The sequence below is a fragment of the Strongylocentrotus purpuratus genome, unplaced genomic scaffold (genome assembly GCF_000002235.5).
Source record: "Strongylocentrotus purpuratus isolate Spur 01 unplaced genomic scaffold, Spur_5.0 spur5_scaffold_3, whole genome shotgun sequence".
NCBI classification, from domain to species: Eukaryota; Metazoa; Echinodermata; class Echinoidea; order Camarodonta; family Strongylocentrotidae; genus Strongylocentrotus; species Strongylocentrotus purpuratus.
This window is the reverse complement of record NW_022145609.1, coordinates 24,543,446-24,559,000: the sequence shown is the minus strand read 5'-3', so window position 1 is coordinate 24,559,000 and position 15,555 is coordinate 24,543,446. Positions and strand designations below refer to the sequence as shown.

The 15,555-nt window shown below is 39.1% G+C and overlaps 2 protein-coding genes across 2 annotated transcripts; one reads left to right on the top strand and one right to left on the bottom strand.

Moving 5' to 3' along the window:
- Window positions 1–419: 419 nt before the first annotated feature.
- Window positions 420–6,038, bottom strand: LOC115928537. The gene is made up of 4 exons (XM_030995834.1): window positions 5,978–6,038; window positions 2,611–2,725; window positions 1,479–1,634; window positions 420–608 (listed from the first exon to the last, which is right to left on the bottom strand). The coding sequence occupies exons 2-4, from the start codon at window positions 2,647–2,649 to the stop codon at window positions 420–422; spliced, it is 384 nt and encodes a 127-aa protein (XP_030851694.1). The 5' UTR covers window positions 2,650–2,725; window positions 5,978–6,038.
- A 2,447-nt stretch (window positions 6,039–8,485) lies between these two features.
- Window positions 8,486–11,997, top strand: LOC115928674 (serine/threonine-protein kinase mos-like). Its single transcript, XM_030996385.1, has one exon. The coding sequence runs from the start codon at window positions 9,988–9,990 to the stop codon at window positions 11,242–11,244; it is 1,257 nt and encodes a 418-aa protein (XP_030852245.1). The 5' UTR covers window positions 8,486–9,987; the 3' UTR covers window positions 11,245–11,997.
- The last annotated feature ends 3,558 nt before the right edge of the window (window positions 11,998–15,555 follow it).

Here is a 15,555-nt window from a genome sequence, read left to right as displayed (position 1 = left end):
TCACAAGAAGAATCTCTGATGGACTAGGGGGTATTTCTTGACGGGACCACGGGTTGCTGTGTGCGTGACTTGTACACCCATTAATTTACGCAAAGTCTAGTGTCAGCGAGTTATGACCTACTGCACATGGAAACTGACTACATCTCCCTTTAACTCTTATCGTGCCACAGGGCTAATCCCCATTGTGCCAAGCCCCAAACCCCCCCCCCCCCCCCCCCCCCCCCCCCCCCCGTTGCCAGGTTGTTTTGGAGATAATCTGATTAACGCAATGGTTCTATGAATAGCGGTCCAATAAGCATGAACAATAACTGCTATTACGAATGCGCCCTTGCAATCACATGGCAGTGTATCAATGGTTAGCTTGCGTGTACAAAGCACTATAACGGTAGCGTGCATGCAGCCTCATGGCATGCTATGAGTTAACCCCTTACTAGCTCTAAACAGATGACATCTCCTTTTTTATCTGTACATTTACCTAGCATTTCAGTGAGTCCATTGTCCAAGAGCACAGAGAGATTGTCTGACTCTCCTTCCTGTGTAGAAACTGCAATGTGTTTGATGACCAACACCATGATTTCAACCTGCCAGAACCTCTGGCATGGCAGTTGCTACAACAAATAGAAAGCAACAAAAGCATTAGGTCAAATAAAACAAAACATGTTTAGCGACCTGTTTTTTCAAAAAATAGGGAGGAGGCCCTTTTTTTTTTTTTCAAAATGGCCGCTAGGTACATTTTCCCTGACAGTCGGGCTATTTATCAAGATGGCTGCCGATGTTTTTTTTCTTCTTTTTTAAAATAAGAAATAGAACCATTTTAGCAGTGTTTTTCAAGTTTTTTTCTTTCAAAAAAAATAAAAAAATAGGAGGCGGCCCCCAAAAAGGAAGCGGGCGGGGACGCTAAACATGTATATTTTTTTTAATGGCCTTATTCAGAAAGAGTTGAGGATTCAAAAGCCATCTGAGATAATTTACTTCTGCCATGCACAACCTCTGGTTGCTGCAACGAAATTGAGAAAACCTAGCATTCTTCAGCAAATCATCAGCACAACTATCTTTGTTCATAAACTGTTACCAGAACACGCCAGAAATATTGGCATGGCAGTTGCTACAACTACTAAAAAGAAGCAATAGCACAATCTAATGATCATCAATGCAATATGGATCAAACACTATACCTTATTTTAACTCCTAACCCTAAGCTTAACATTAAACACAACTCTAACCCTAACTCTAACCCTAACCCTATATCTGTGATTAAATAAAGCCTAGGGCATCATTTCACGATGCCCTCATAAGTACAAGTTTGCCCTCATCCCATTGAACCATGTGTATTAGACTTTGAATGGGTTGTTGGGAAACTTGCACTTATGACAGTATCGTGAAACGATGCCCAGAGCGATTGTCACCAGAGCGATTAGCAGATCACCAATGCTTTGGGATTTAATATAATACACATCTTAACACCAAACTATACATACTTCTTGTATGGTGGTGATCAGTTTCCTCATCATTTCCACACTGCATGTCTGTTCACTGGGTTGATCTTGGCTGCTCCCTTTCAGATCTTGTAGCGTGCTCTCGATGCGTTTGAAGTAGGAGAGACCATGCTGGTCGCAGAGCACAGCAGCCTCCAGCTAGTGAGAAAATGGAGGGGTGCATGGACAATCATTACTTCAAATAAAAAGAACTTCAAAAAATGCTTGTGCACTGTAATGGCAGCCATGCTAAAGCCAGGGTAATAATAATGATGCGCCAGGAGTGGCAATGTGCCAGATATGAGCGCTATAAAAGACTCCACAACTATTATTATTATTAATACACTTTATATCAATGAAGTTTTACTGTGACAACATGTGCTTGTTATACAAAAACCTACAGAATTTTGATTAGATGACAATGAACTAGAAACAGGTTCCAGTAGAACATGTTAGTTAGAACAGAGTTCTACCTAATTAGGTGAATAAAAATATCATGTTAGAAAAATTGAAATATTCTCAACATTTGTAAAATCATAATACAATAGATAATTATTTTGTTAATGTACATACATGTACATGTATATGTAAATAATAATAAAAATGCACTTTCAAAAAATCATCCTTTTCAAAAAATCATCCTTAACAAAAAAGTCCCAGAGAAAGTTGGTAACTGGCCAGAACTGTCCCATCAGCAATAGAAAATTGTATTCATTAATATCATGGACAGTGTAAAATTTGGAATGATATGAAAATTGTCATTATCTGGCTTGTGTATTTGACGCATTACATGAGGAATGAAAGAGTGATTTCCTTTAATATTCATTATTTAATTCATCTATTCTATGTGCTTTTACCATGATTTTTATTATGGATATGTGGACAAGCAAATTTAAATTTTCCTCAACATCTGCAAATTTCTAAATTTCCTTTGATTTTTTTCTTCAACCACATGCTATTATTCTCCTTTTGTTTCTTCATCAGATGTAATGTTTCAGTATAAATGATAGAGGCCTTTATTTATTTTATTATCATCTGACATGGTGAAGTACCAAATCATAACATCTAAAGAGTACAATGTCATGTACTGTATACGGTTACATGTCTGAAAATCAACACTGCATAGACCACTTACCATTGTTCCAGCCTTGTATGAAGTAGTGCTAACTGGCATTTTGAAGAGCCCTCTAGTATATCGAGCTACAAAAGTGAGGTGGCGAGTCAGAAATGGGTTGTGCAAATATCAGCACCTGTACTGTGAAGGGGTAAAAAAATACAAAATAAAAATAAACTGATATGATAATAGGTCCTTAATTATCATTGGAAAGCAGGGAAGTATCGGTAGCTAGAGCATTTCACCAGCCCTCCCCTATATACTGTACTGTAAGTGCACGAAAATCTGTCAGTAAATACAGACTCTAGATTAGAATCTTGTCGGCAAATAAGGTGACATAGAAAACTCCTCATTCACTTGCAAGTTGTTACGCCACAGTCAAAGTCGATAAAGGTAAAGAAAAGTCTATAACGTCAAAGTCTAAAGGAAGACAAATTAGGAGTTGATCTAGGCTCTGGAGGTTCTAGATCTAACGTTACACCTTTTTCTTCTTTCAAGAAACAAATTCAATTGATCTAGATCTATGATCTTGGAGATGGTCTAGAAAGTAGAATCTAAAATCTAATATTTTTTTGTTGAGTAGACTTATTATAGATCTAGAACTAGAGGTCGAGTTCACGTTTAGACTAAACTCAAAATTGTGCATCACACTCAAGTCAAGTTTAAACTAGATGGAATTTTGACTGCGCGCAGTCGAAAATGATGCCTCCGCCATAGAGCAATTTAAACAAGTTTGGAGTTTAAATCTCCAGTGGTTCTTGAGATATCATGATAACAATCTCAATGTATGGCATTTCGTAAGTTGACCTCTGTGACCCTTGACCTTTGACCTACGTGCTCCAAAATCTAATCAGATTGTCTTCCTATGGTGATACACACTATCATTAAGTTTGAAGTTTAAATCTCCAGTGGTTCTTGAGATATTATGATATGGTGATACATACTATCATTAAGTTTGAAGTGAAAATTCTCCAGTGGTTCTTGAGATATCGCAATAACGATCTCAATGTATAGAATTTCATAAGTTGACCTCTGTGACCCTTGACCTTTGACCTACGTGCTCCAAAATCTAATCAGATCGTCTTCCTATGGTGATACATACTATCCTTAAGTTTGAAGTTTAAATCTCAAATGGTTCTTGAGATATCATGATAACAATCTCAATGTATGGAATTTCATAAGTTGACCTCTGTGACCCTTGACCTTTGACCTACGTGCTCCAAAATCTAATCAGATTGTTTTCCTATAGTGATACACACTATCACTAAGTTTGAAGTTTAAATCTCCAGTGGTTCTTGAGATATCATGATAACAATCTCAATGTATGGAATTTCATAAGTTGACCTCTGTGACCCTTGACCTTTGATATACGTGCTCCAAAATCTAATCAGATTGTTTTCCTATAGTGATACACACTATCACTAAGTTTGAAGTTTAAATCTCCTGTGGTTCTTGAGATATCATGATAACAATCTCAATGTATGGAACTTCATAAGTTGACCTCTGTGACCCTTGACCTTTGACATACGTGCTCCAAAATCTAATCAGATCGTCTTCCTATGGTAATACATACTATCCTTAAGTTTGAAGTTCAAATCTCAAATGGTTCTTGAAATATCGCGCTAACAAACTCAATACAAGGAATTTCATAAGTTGACCTCTGTGACCTGTGACCTTTGACCTACGTACTCCAAAATCTAATCAGATCGTCTTCCTATGGTGATAAATACTATTCCCGAGTCTTAAGTTTAAATCTTAAATGGTTCTTGAGATATTGTGATAACGGTCAAACGGGACGGACGGACGGACGGACGGACGGACGGACGTACGGACGGACGGACGTACGGACGGACGGACGTACGGACGGACAACCCGAAAACATGATGCCTCCGGCACCACCTTCGGTGGCGGAGGCATAAAAATGTGTAACTTTAGTATTACGGTCTACTATTTAAGTTTTTAAGTCAGGCTCTCAAATCTGAATCAATGAATTAGGCCTACTTTCATTTCAGAATTAGATCTTCTTTTTTTCATCTTCTTCTTGCCCATTGCTTTGGACTTTGTTTCATTGCAGATCATCTAGAATATGTTCCCAGCACCCCCCCCCCCCCCTTTCAGCATAAGTCCGGTGTGTAAAGTCAATACGGGCAGATCTTTTTCTTTGTCCCTTCGTTCCCGGAGTTGGGGGGGGGGGGGTAACGGTAGATATAGTATCAGGGGTGATAATGAGCACTGCAAATAGTATTACGGTCTACTATTTAAGTTTTTAAGTCAGGCTCTCAAATCTGAATCAATGAATTAGGCCTAGACCTACTTTCATTTCAGAATTAGATCTTCTTTTTTTCATCTTCTTCTTGCCCATTGCTTTGGACTTTGTTTCATTGCAGATCATCTAGAATATGTTCCCAGCACCCCCCCCCCCCCTTTCAGCATAAGTCCGGTGTGTAAAGTCAATACGGGCAGATCTTTTTCTTTGTCCCTTCGTTCCCGGAGTTGGGGGGGGGGGGGGTAACAGTAGATCAGAAAGAAAAAAAAAATCAAAAAAATTAAAACTCGTGAATAATTATCAGGCCTGCTCTGTCCATAAATTTGGCTACATCATGAAGATAGGAACGACTTATTTCGCATGCAGGCACACACATCATGCTTGCAATTTGCAAAGACTCTGGGAATTCCTTCAAGTTCAGGCTTCAGTTTTGCGACAGCCACCCAAATTGACAAAAATGGGTAGACTACAGCCTACAGGCACAGCTTAGAATCATGTAGATCTATCTAATAATAATAAAACATAATAAAATAGGGTTAGGGTTAGAGAGGCTAGATGCCAATAAAAAAATTGAAACTGAGTGAAACTGAAGTGAAAGTGAAACTGTGTCAGTGTGTGTGTGGCAACGTGCGTGACGTTTTGCTTATTCTTTTCTGACCCCTTCATCCTGGTCCCTGCACAGAATTTTTGTCTTAAACTTAAACTTAATTGATTCTCTTATTTGTAAACTCTATGCTTTTTTTTAAACCAACTTGACGCCTGTGTGGATTTTTCCTTTCAAGGCTCAAGCGAGGTTTGTGCATATTTGCATAGCCGGAGGGGCTCTGCGCTTGACTCCACCACACAAACACACACCGACTCCAACAACCATCTGCAGCTAGCATGCGCCTGGCCTGGCGCTGCCCGAAACTCTGGCTGTGCTCCTTGCACACCCCGTTGGTTGCGCATGCCCATCCATCACAGCTCGTCTAGCTCCCTTCATCTCACGACAGTCAGCAGTGATACCCACTCAACAGAAATACAATATTCCTATTCATTTACAAATCTCTTGTTAGACCAATATGAAAAATCATAGTATATAACAATACAATACATTTACTTTTAACGACAGGGCTTACTTACCAACTCTGCATTTCGGCAAACAATCGGGCTTGAGACTTGACAAATTGACTCACAATTTTTCATCGCCAGCCATCTTGAGATTATAAAGGCCGGTAACACTTTCGTTTGAGAAAGGTAGATCAATAAATGTGAACTGAAGGGATATGCTATTGAAGTTTTATTTCAAATAAAACTTTATATTAAAAAATCTATCAATAATAAGAAAACATATTTATGAAAAAAAAATAAAGATTACAGTATCTGATAAAATCCATATGACTCAAAAGCTGGGTGGATTCTAACTACGCAGGAAATAGCACCCCTATAAAATAATGGTTTAGTCTAAAACTTTGGTCCAATGAAGCGCGCGTACCTTTTGCACATAAAATGTGTTACAGGCGATTGATCGACCGTCTGCAAACAGCCTTCTACTTCTATGGTAATACATCAATGCCTGTTCAGCATCTAGATAAGGGTAAAGCGTTATATACAGCTCTATGCGGTACAGTTCAGCCAGGGGGGTGTTTCACAAAGATCCTAAGTAGAACTTATCTCTAAGTTGGTCTTAAAAATTATGGAAAGCCATTAGCATCCTTGAAAACATTTTGTTAATAGTTATTTTAAAAGACATAAAATGTTGATTCAAATCATTCATATTTTCTATTATCATGGGAGATTCTATGTTCTTGATGTGGAATTTATAAAAAGTCTAAAATACTTGAATTTCTGCTTTTGAATATATTTCATTTTAAAGCTCCAATGGCTGTCCATAATTTTTAAGTCAAACTTAGTGTTAAGTTCTACTTAGGATCTTTGTGAAACACCCCCCTGATTTGGTAAGAAGGAAATGATATCAAAGGCTCCCATAAAGAGCCACCTTGAACTGCTCCTTAGCCCTGCGTATGAAAATCATTCAAACAGAGGGGCGGGTCCAGGGGGCGGATTCAGGGGCGGATCCAGGGGCGCTTTTTTTCCCCTTCCGATCAAAAATAGCAGGAAAAAAGCCAAGAAATATTTACATAAATGTTCGGTTAACGCATTCCGAAATAGTATGAGCATCTTAAAGTAAAGGCTTGGCGCTCGCGGCAATTTCGTACATTTTACGCCCCCACCCCCCCCCCCCCCCCCCCTTGGATTATCCTGGATCCGCTCCTGCACTTTTTTTGTATTTTTAATACAACAATATTAAGAGGAAATTAGGATGGTACCAGGTAAGGCAATCCCTAATCATGATTATTATCAGAAAACAGTGGACAGGCATATAATTTTCCCAAGGGGCACTTTTCGGGAATCTAGCGACTCCTTAGGTCCTTCCAGATTCACCGTCGCGGGCGAGGAAAGGAATGCAAATAAACTAACCCCCCCCCCCCCCGACCTCCTTCTTCTTATGTGTCTTACTTTTCAATTATCCCTCACCAGGTTAATTTTTCTCTTTTCCAGTAAGAGCGCGGGCGACGTTTTGCTGAAGGGATCCGACTGTACAATGCCAGATTAAATACCCAAAGAGAAGGAAACATGAAAGATCATTAGTACCGGTATTGTATACCAGTAGCGGATCCAGGGGGGCCCGGGGGCCCGGCCCCCCCCCCCCCCGGGGGAAAAAATGTGTATTTTTACATTTTTTAACGTTAATTTTACCTTTTAACTTGAGGGTCAAAAACAAAAATAGTACTCACTCCCCCCCCCCCCCCCCCCTGTCAATGCTCATTTCTGACTTATACGAACTACGCACTTTATCGCATTAAAAAAAAGGGGGGATTATTTGAAATTTTGAACAGAATCTTCTTTTTCCGGAATTTGTTTTGTTTTGTTCCCTCGGCCTCATTACTTCTTTCAATGATTCGCTTCATCTTAGCCTGTACTTATCTTTGCTTATTAAAACCAATACGTCGTTTTCATGAGAATATATTTAGATGCATTGGTTGGGGTTGCATAAAGTCTTTCCCCCCCCCCCCCTCCCACATACACACGATCTTCCTTTTGTTGAAAACAGTGGTGAGAGGTGGCACCTGAGAAGGACAAAGCCCCCGTCCACCCCTCCACCTCTCTCTCTCTCTCTATCCCTTTTCTCTCTATTACTCTCTTTCTCTCTCTCTCTCTCTCTCTCTCTCTATTTACCTTCCCCCGATCAAAAAATTTTACTTTCCAAGTTACCAGTCAGCTTCTGTATTATAATTATGAACGACGGTGCCGCCACTGTATTATAATTATAATCGCTGAATAATAATCGCCCACGCCCCACCTTTTTTATACCCATAACATGTTGGGACATCTTCGTTAAAAAAAATCATTGTAGATTACCAAGCGAGTGATAGCACATGCCACTTATACTCCACCTGTAATTGATCCCATATGGTCGATGAAAAAAATAATTTATGCTGGTATATGCCTGTCATGTGGGCCTTGCTAATATTCAGCACTATATTACTTTTATGCCGGGGAGATCAATATTGAAATACACCGCATGAGAAAGAAAATATGCACACACATTATAACAACGTGCCTCCCCTTACTAGTACACTCCAGTCAGGTGGTGGGTTTGGATGTGTGGTACCGGTATGAAGGGAATAGTATACATGCCATTGTTATAGTCATGCAGCAAGTATCATCTCTGGAAACTATATAAGACTGCTGTTCAGCAACCAATACCAAATAAAACTTCGTGTTATCCGTGTTGAATACTCGTCGTTTGTCAAAAACGACAGGTCTAATTTGTGGGAATTCTGTTGGACGATATTCTTCGGATCTGGAAATAGGTGGATCCTGTTGCGGATCGAACTCAGCTCCGTATTGTACCGTTTCAAAGGAATCCGCCACCTCCTGAGCTTTCCTCCAAAAATACAACCCTTAACGATGACCGTGGAATTAACGAGCATGTCTTCAAAATCGTAACATTTATGAAATTCTTCGTGACAACTTTACTCTTTGATTTGAGAAAAGAAGCAGAATCTCAATCGGATCTGTAAAACTCTTAACCCGGAACGGATTCGGGCATCATTCATTCGCCATTCACAGTGGTTCGCTTTTGCACAACGATTTTCTTTCTTCATAATTATTCAAGAAAGATCCGAGTTCGGATGTCATTTACTTTAGATACACCGAGCAGAATATGCACCAACAAATTTGTTATGATGCCATTGAAATGAATTCATTAGTTTTGTGCAAATGGAATCTCGGACAAATTGTACTAAAAGCAGTATAAAGACTTTTGATGGATTTCGGTCGACAAGGAATTTTGAGGGATTCTTCGATAAGGGATTTTTCTTGACTCAAGTGCTATGTTTTGTAAAAACCTGAAAGCTACTAACGTAAGTTGTTTCATTCATAACTTATGAATGATCTCATTTTCACCTGTGATGTTGAAGTACGGTACACTTGAGAGATATACCTTTCAGTACATTAACTATTTTTAACGTTTTATAATTCATAATATGCACCCAGATTGGCCTTGCTTTCTAGGAAAAACATATAACAGTTCAACTTAAGGCCTATATTTGGAATAACATGGATTATGCCGGTGGCTTATTTTATTGCTCTCATGTCCTGGCAAGTTATAGCGACGTTCGAGGGTAACGAAATGTCACTGGGGCTGTGAAACACTATTCCTCAACTTTGTCTGGAGATCCATTGGATGCGGGATAGGATGTGATCAAACTTTCATCGATAATAGGACAGTACTTACAGGGTTACAGTATCTGCCTTCATACTTTGTAGCGGAGTATTTTCATAATTATTTTCTTCTTCGATCTACGCAGCAATCATGCTAATAGACACAGCACCTCCCTTTCGAACAAAATAACACCTGGTTCCCCAGGTCAGGCTTAAATAAATCAATTGAGTCTAGACCACTTCACGCACCTGTCGATGTTTATATACAGCGTTAAGCAGAACAGAAGCATACATTTGCATATAGCAAAATGTCGAGATTTTCTTAACAATCAATTATACACTCTCTTGATTGGTATGACAATTGCGAGGGAATTGCTGTGCCTTGCTATTCGACTTATTGGAGCTCGCAGCTGACAAGAACAATGACGAAAATATTTGAGGTGATACTGAGGCTTTTGTCTCGGCATTTCGCCTTTCTGCGGATCTACCAGGCGTACCTTCAGCGCACGAAGCGGACAATTTCCACGGAAAATCTTTTAGCGACGAGGGATTGTGATTCAGAGACGTTTGGCCTCAAACGAAGAAGACATACCGACTGTGTGATAAAGACCAGAGAATATCACTCAGCAGAGGTATATTGTCGAGATTCAAATAAGAGGAATAAACCGGTGGGATTGCAGAGTGCCTTTATTTTAAAAGGAGATACTGAATTTCAAATGGAGGAGTCGATGATGAATACAAACTTTAGGATCATAACGCATCAGCATGCGTCAAGGACAACATACCACTGTGTCTCGGATAATAATAATGATACTGTTTCAGTGAGGCCGCGAGATCTTCTTACGGACGACTTTCAGGTCGAAGGTTTGATCGGCAGCGGTGGTTTTGGATCGGTGTTTGTTGGGAAGTACTGCGGTCGACGAGTGGCCGTCAAGGTGTTACGACCACGCCGGAAAAACGCTGAAGCCATGCTGCAGAGCTTTCGCGCAGAAGTCAACGCCCTGTACTTAAAGCACGAGAACATCGTCAATGTACTAGCCACAAGTGCCGTAGAGGATTTCGAGGCTGGTGCTTTTATCATCATGGAGTACGCGGGGAAGAGGAATTTACAGCAACTGATCAATGAACCATCCGAAAGGTTACCGCTGGCACGCCGTGCAAATTTTGCTCTTCACATCATCCGTGCCTTACAATACACCCACGCACATAACATCGCCCACTTGGACGTCAAACCAGCAAATATCATTGTAGATGATTATGACGTATGTCGCTTGTGTGATTACGGATGCTCTCAGCAGGTCTTTGGGTCAAATGGCAAAGGTCTTCGAAGCCCTACGAATCGGTCGTACTTGACCGGCACTTGTGGGTACCGCGCCCCGGAGCTCTTGTGTGGTGACGCGCCGACGACCAAAGCCGACATCTATTCGTTCGGGATCACACTTTGGCAGATGCTGACGCGAGAGACGCCATACGCTGGGGAGAATCATCACGTCGTCATTTTCGGCGTCGTCGCCAAGGACATGCGCCCGAAGCTTCCCGGCAACGAGAACGAGACGGAAAACGACTGGTATCGTCGGCTCATCACGAAGGCCTGGCCGAAGCAACCCGAAGACAGACCGACTGCCAGGGAGTTACTGAAAGAGCTGGAGATGCGACTCGGTGTGGACGACGTCGCTTGAACGATTGTGCCGGCAGCCGAACTCCCATCTACCAGTTGGTGAATGTCAGCTATTGATGGTTGAAGTTTGGTGCTCCAGAGCAATATTTTATCGTCGCATCTAACATCCTTGAGATGCCATCTTTGGCTAGTTGCAGTTCATCCGGTGACATCTATTGAACTGCCCATTGTCGTCAACCGCGATTTGAGTCTTCAAAATACTATAGGTTCTCCAACATACTTGCGCAGGTCTATACGTCTAAAAACATTTCTTATCGACGTAATATCTTTTTTATTGTGATATATCAATCGATTGTACTAATGACATTAATGACATATTCAATGATATTCATTTTCATTAGCTAATCATTCTGAGTTTTTAATGATATCACCCTTCCTTAGCAACTGCCATATAGTACCCTATAAGTATACGTGATACATTACGCTTCTCTTTCGAGAGTTTTTAATCGTTGTTATTTGTGAAAAATCTAAAAATTTGTAGTTAAAATCGCTAATGGATTCAATCGATCAAACAAGCAGGCGCCGGCAGATCGAGGCAAATCCGGGTATATCTATTTCATGATTATCGTGATGATGAATACAAAACCATGACGTCACAATCAGGGTTGGTTTTCATGAACCACTTCAGTAAGTGCCTCAGATTTAATTGTGATAATGACTAACATGAATAATTTAATGTCGAATTCCCTGATGTTCTTCTATATAAAGATAATAATGTTACCAGTGACTACTGTATTTAAAATCAACTAGTAGAGGCACCCCTAAACGCTATGAAATATCAACACGTTACTCTGTTTTGTAAATCTGTCCTTTGAATTATACAAATATTGTATTCAAAATTATGTCTTCCTGAGGTTTAAGTCTTCCAAAATCGATTATCTCTCGAGCATTTGTCTTATGGTGGTCATAGGTCTTCCAACTTTCTTTTCCAACACCATTTCTTGCAGTGTAGGCACTACAGCAGATCACTTTCGTGCATTTTTAAAATCTAAATAGTAGAACCCGATGTCTGCCCATGCTTAATCGTTTACTCTCTAATTCATTTTCATATCTCACTTTAGAGAGATGCTACTTACAGTAATACTACTTTGTCTACTTATCTTTTGGTTTCAGTATAAAACATTTGTTTTTGAATCTGTTCTTTTGAAGAGGGATTTTGAGGTGGAAATGTTTTCTCTATGCAATATATCTGAATAATCTTTTAAATCGACCCTTTATCGAAAGAAAACTCATGTGTTTTTGAACAATAATTCCAGAGCAGATTTCAATGCAAATCGAATTCAAATTCAATACAATGATCGGTTTACTAAAATAAACTATGCACAAATTAAAACCTTTCAATAATACATCAACAGACTATCTGCTTGAATTGAACAAAAATATTGACAGTTGTGAGCAGCCCTCTTCCCCGGGGACTATATCCTAGGCCCTCAACATACAAATCAATATTACGATTTGCATAGTAATGCGTGAAGCAATCTATATTTTTAACATCTCGTTTTATTTGCAATTGAAGGACGTGTTGTTTTCAATTTCGTCTAAATTGTCGTTTTTATACCATATGTGTATACGTATAATCTATTCAATGAGGAAAAAAATGAAGAAAAAAAAATGAAAAAATTGTTAATCGTAAACAAATATTTCCCCGTTAATCATGCTGTGAAAAATGTTGTTATTACACTTTTGAGAGATTATGCGATGTCAAATTTCTCGCTTAAACAATATGTCATCTTAAAATGTTGTCATGGCAAAAGTAAAACGAGGCATGCTAATTAGAATTGTGGTATATATAAGGTGTGAAGCTGTCAGGAGGGCTCTAATGGTGATTTCCAATTCCAAAACTATTGGGACATTGGTATAAAGCGCCCTTTTGCCAGGCTAACATCTTTGAATGTAGTCAAGGTTTTTTCTTCAAAATGGTTGGTTTGTTTCTATAATAAATTGTCTATCATGAGTTAAGATTCTTTTGACAGAGATTGAGTGCCCACAAGGAACTTGGTTCGAACCTCGTCCCCATTTATAGTTTGAATTTCGAGCCTTCAGTCACTCCAAAGCTATAGTCCGCTAAACACTCATGCCCATCTGAGAGTGACATTATACCCAGCAAAAGTGGCATTCGTGATATTAAGATAGATTACTGGTTAAATCAAGTTGTAAAGACCTATTTTCTTGACAGTCTTTTGGGTTATCGCAAGTAACGATGGAATCGTGTGCAACGTGAAATATGTGTATATGATTGTAATGAACTCAATACACGCGATGAAGGATATGAATAGTGCTTACTTTTTTGTCCTGGTTTGGTCATGTCTACACGTTCTCATATTCTGACTGGTATAGTGTTACATTTAATAGCGTTTTGCTTTCCATATATGACGTGACCATAAGATGTGTTTATACGGTATGTTCATGGGATGTTGGCGCACGATCATCCATACGATATCGGACATCTTGGGATAGGATCTTCATTCGTATGGACATACCCTATCACATGTAAATGGTACAAAATTTAACTTGATAACGTCAACTCACATGATGTTGTCCATACGACGTGAAACATCATTACGTAGACTCTCATTTCGTATGGACACACCCTATAGGATTATACACAGTCATGATTCAATTATGAAACCGGTTGAGTCAGAATATAAATGGCCGTGTAAATGTGATTAAACGCAGCTTCTGTATGTATGTAACCTTCCAAATCTCACTATTGCTGGTAGTGGCAGCCTCAGGTTCGAGTATCTTTCCGAGAAACACACTCTTGTAACTACCATGGACAGATGCTAGTTACTTGATAATACATGAGAGAGAGAGAGAGAGAGAGAGAGAGAGAGAGAGAGTGGGAGGGAGAGAGAGAGAGACAGAGAGAGAGAAGGAGAGAGATGTATTATGACTGAAACTCTATCACTTTACGTGGGCGAATTTTGGCTAAAAAATTGTCTGATCTCGTTACAAGAGCTATATAATGATATCAAAATCATTTACGCTGGTTTTAAAGGGTATACATAGCAGAGTGTAAAAACGACGATTAACTTTTAATTCTGACGTATCGAAATAATATTTAAACAATGTCATGCTAATTAATACATACTTAATTATTAGCGTAATTCATCTTAACTCAATCCAGTGGGAAAAATTATTCTTCAGTATATGTTATTTTTGGGCTTTAGTTCAATCCTTTCCATGGTAACTGAATCGTGTAACTCGGTTTCATTTGACTGTATAATTTATATTGCTTCGGAGTGGCTGATATTATGCAGTTAGGTCAAACACCTGTGTTATTAGATTTTTAATTATGCCAACGAACGATTAGGAATTTTATTTGTATTAATTGTCTCCGGTTTGCAATACCACCATGTCTCTCAATAAGCTTTTTACACCACTTTAGGGGAAATTACTCTACTCTTATGCATAAATAGGCCTTTGTTTGACAGTATTTAATATAACTAGATATTGAGCATTGGCAAATAAGATAAAATATACGGCAATTCTAAAAGTGAAATCTTTTGCAAAATTATTCTAGAACATGTATTAACGGACGAAGTGCCTTTTTAATCAAAATGATAAAACGTTTGTTCCAAACCGTTTTCCTAGTTATGTGTAGTTGTTGTTAAGCTTCTCATGTTTTGTATTTTCTATTGTTTATATTGTTGGCTTTTGTTACACGAATGAGTTTATTAAATCGAATACCATTTTCTATAAAAAGTGTTTGTTATAATTTATTTTGTCTCCAATTTCAGGTACCGTTAATAAACCGTACTATATAATTATGAGTAAAATGGGATTGTGACTGAATAGCAAAAAGTATGAGAGCGATAGAAAGGAAAGATGAAAGAGAAAAAGATGAGCTAATGAACATGTGGAATAAAGAGGGGCGGTGGGTTTCATGAATTGAATTTTAATTTTGAAAATACCGCATTTATGTCATTCTTTATAAAAGAATGCATTCATAAACATTAATATACTCTTATCCGTTTTACAATGAAAAAAGCGTGAAACGGGACGGGGGGTCTTGTGCCCCACCCCAATAAATTATCAGACCCCCTTACGCACCCTCCCATTAGCCAGTGGCCTTGTTAATTTGCATTTCATTTACCAAGTCGTCCCCCCCCCCCCGATGCCATTGCCACTGCTGCACATACAACAACCAATGACTTCTTTGATACACAATGATCTATTAAACTCAAGAATAGCAACATCGTAGACTCCAGTGCTGTGCTGGCGCCCTTTAGTATATAGCCATGCAAAGCCATCTATACAAGGAGTTTGGCCAACTTGGTTTCCCTTGGTCACAACATGGCGTATATTCTTT

Excerpts from the sequence above, each read along its gene's own strand:
- LOC115928537 (XM_030995834.1), bottom strand. The coding sequence starts at position 2,649 with ATGCCAGTTAGCACTACTTCATACAAGGCTGGAACAATG. Across the intron at positions 1,635-2,610 it reads CATACAAGGCTGGAACAATG|CTGGAGGCTGCTGTGCTCTG; the intron begins GTAAGTGGTCTA and ends TTTTCTCACTAG. Across the intron at positions 609-1,478 it reads TGATCACCACCATACAAGAA|CAACTGCCATGCCAGAGGTT; the intron begins GTATGTATAGTT and ends TATTTGTTGTAG.
- LOC115928674 (XM_030996385.1), top strand. The coding sequence starts at position 9,988 with ATGACGAAAATATTTGAGGTGATACTGAGGCTTTTGTCTCGGCATTTC.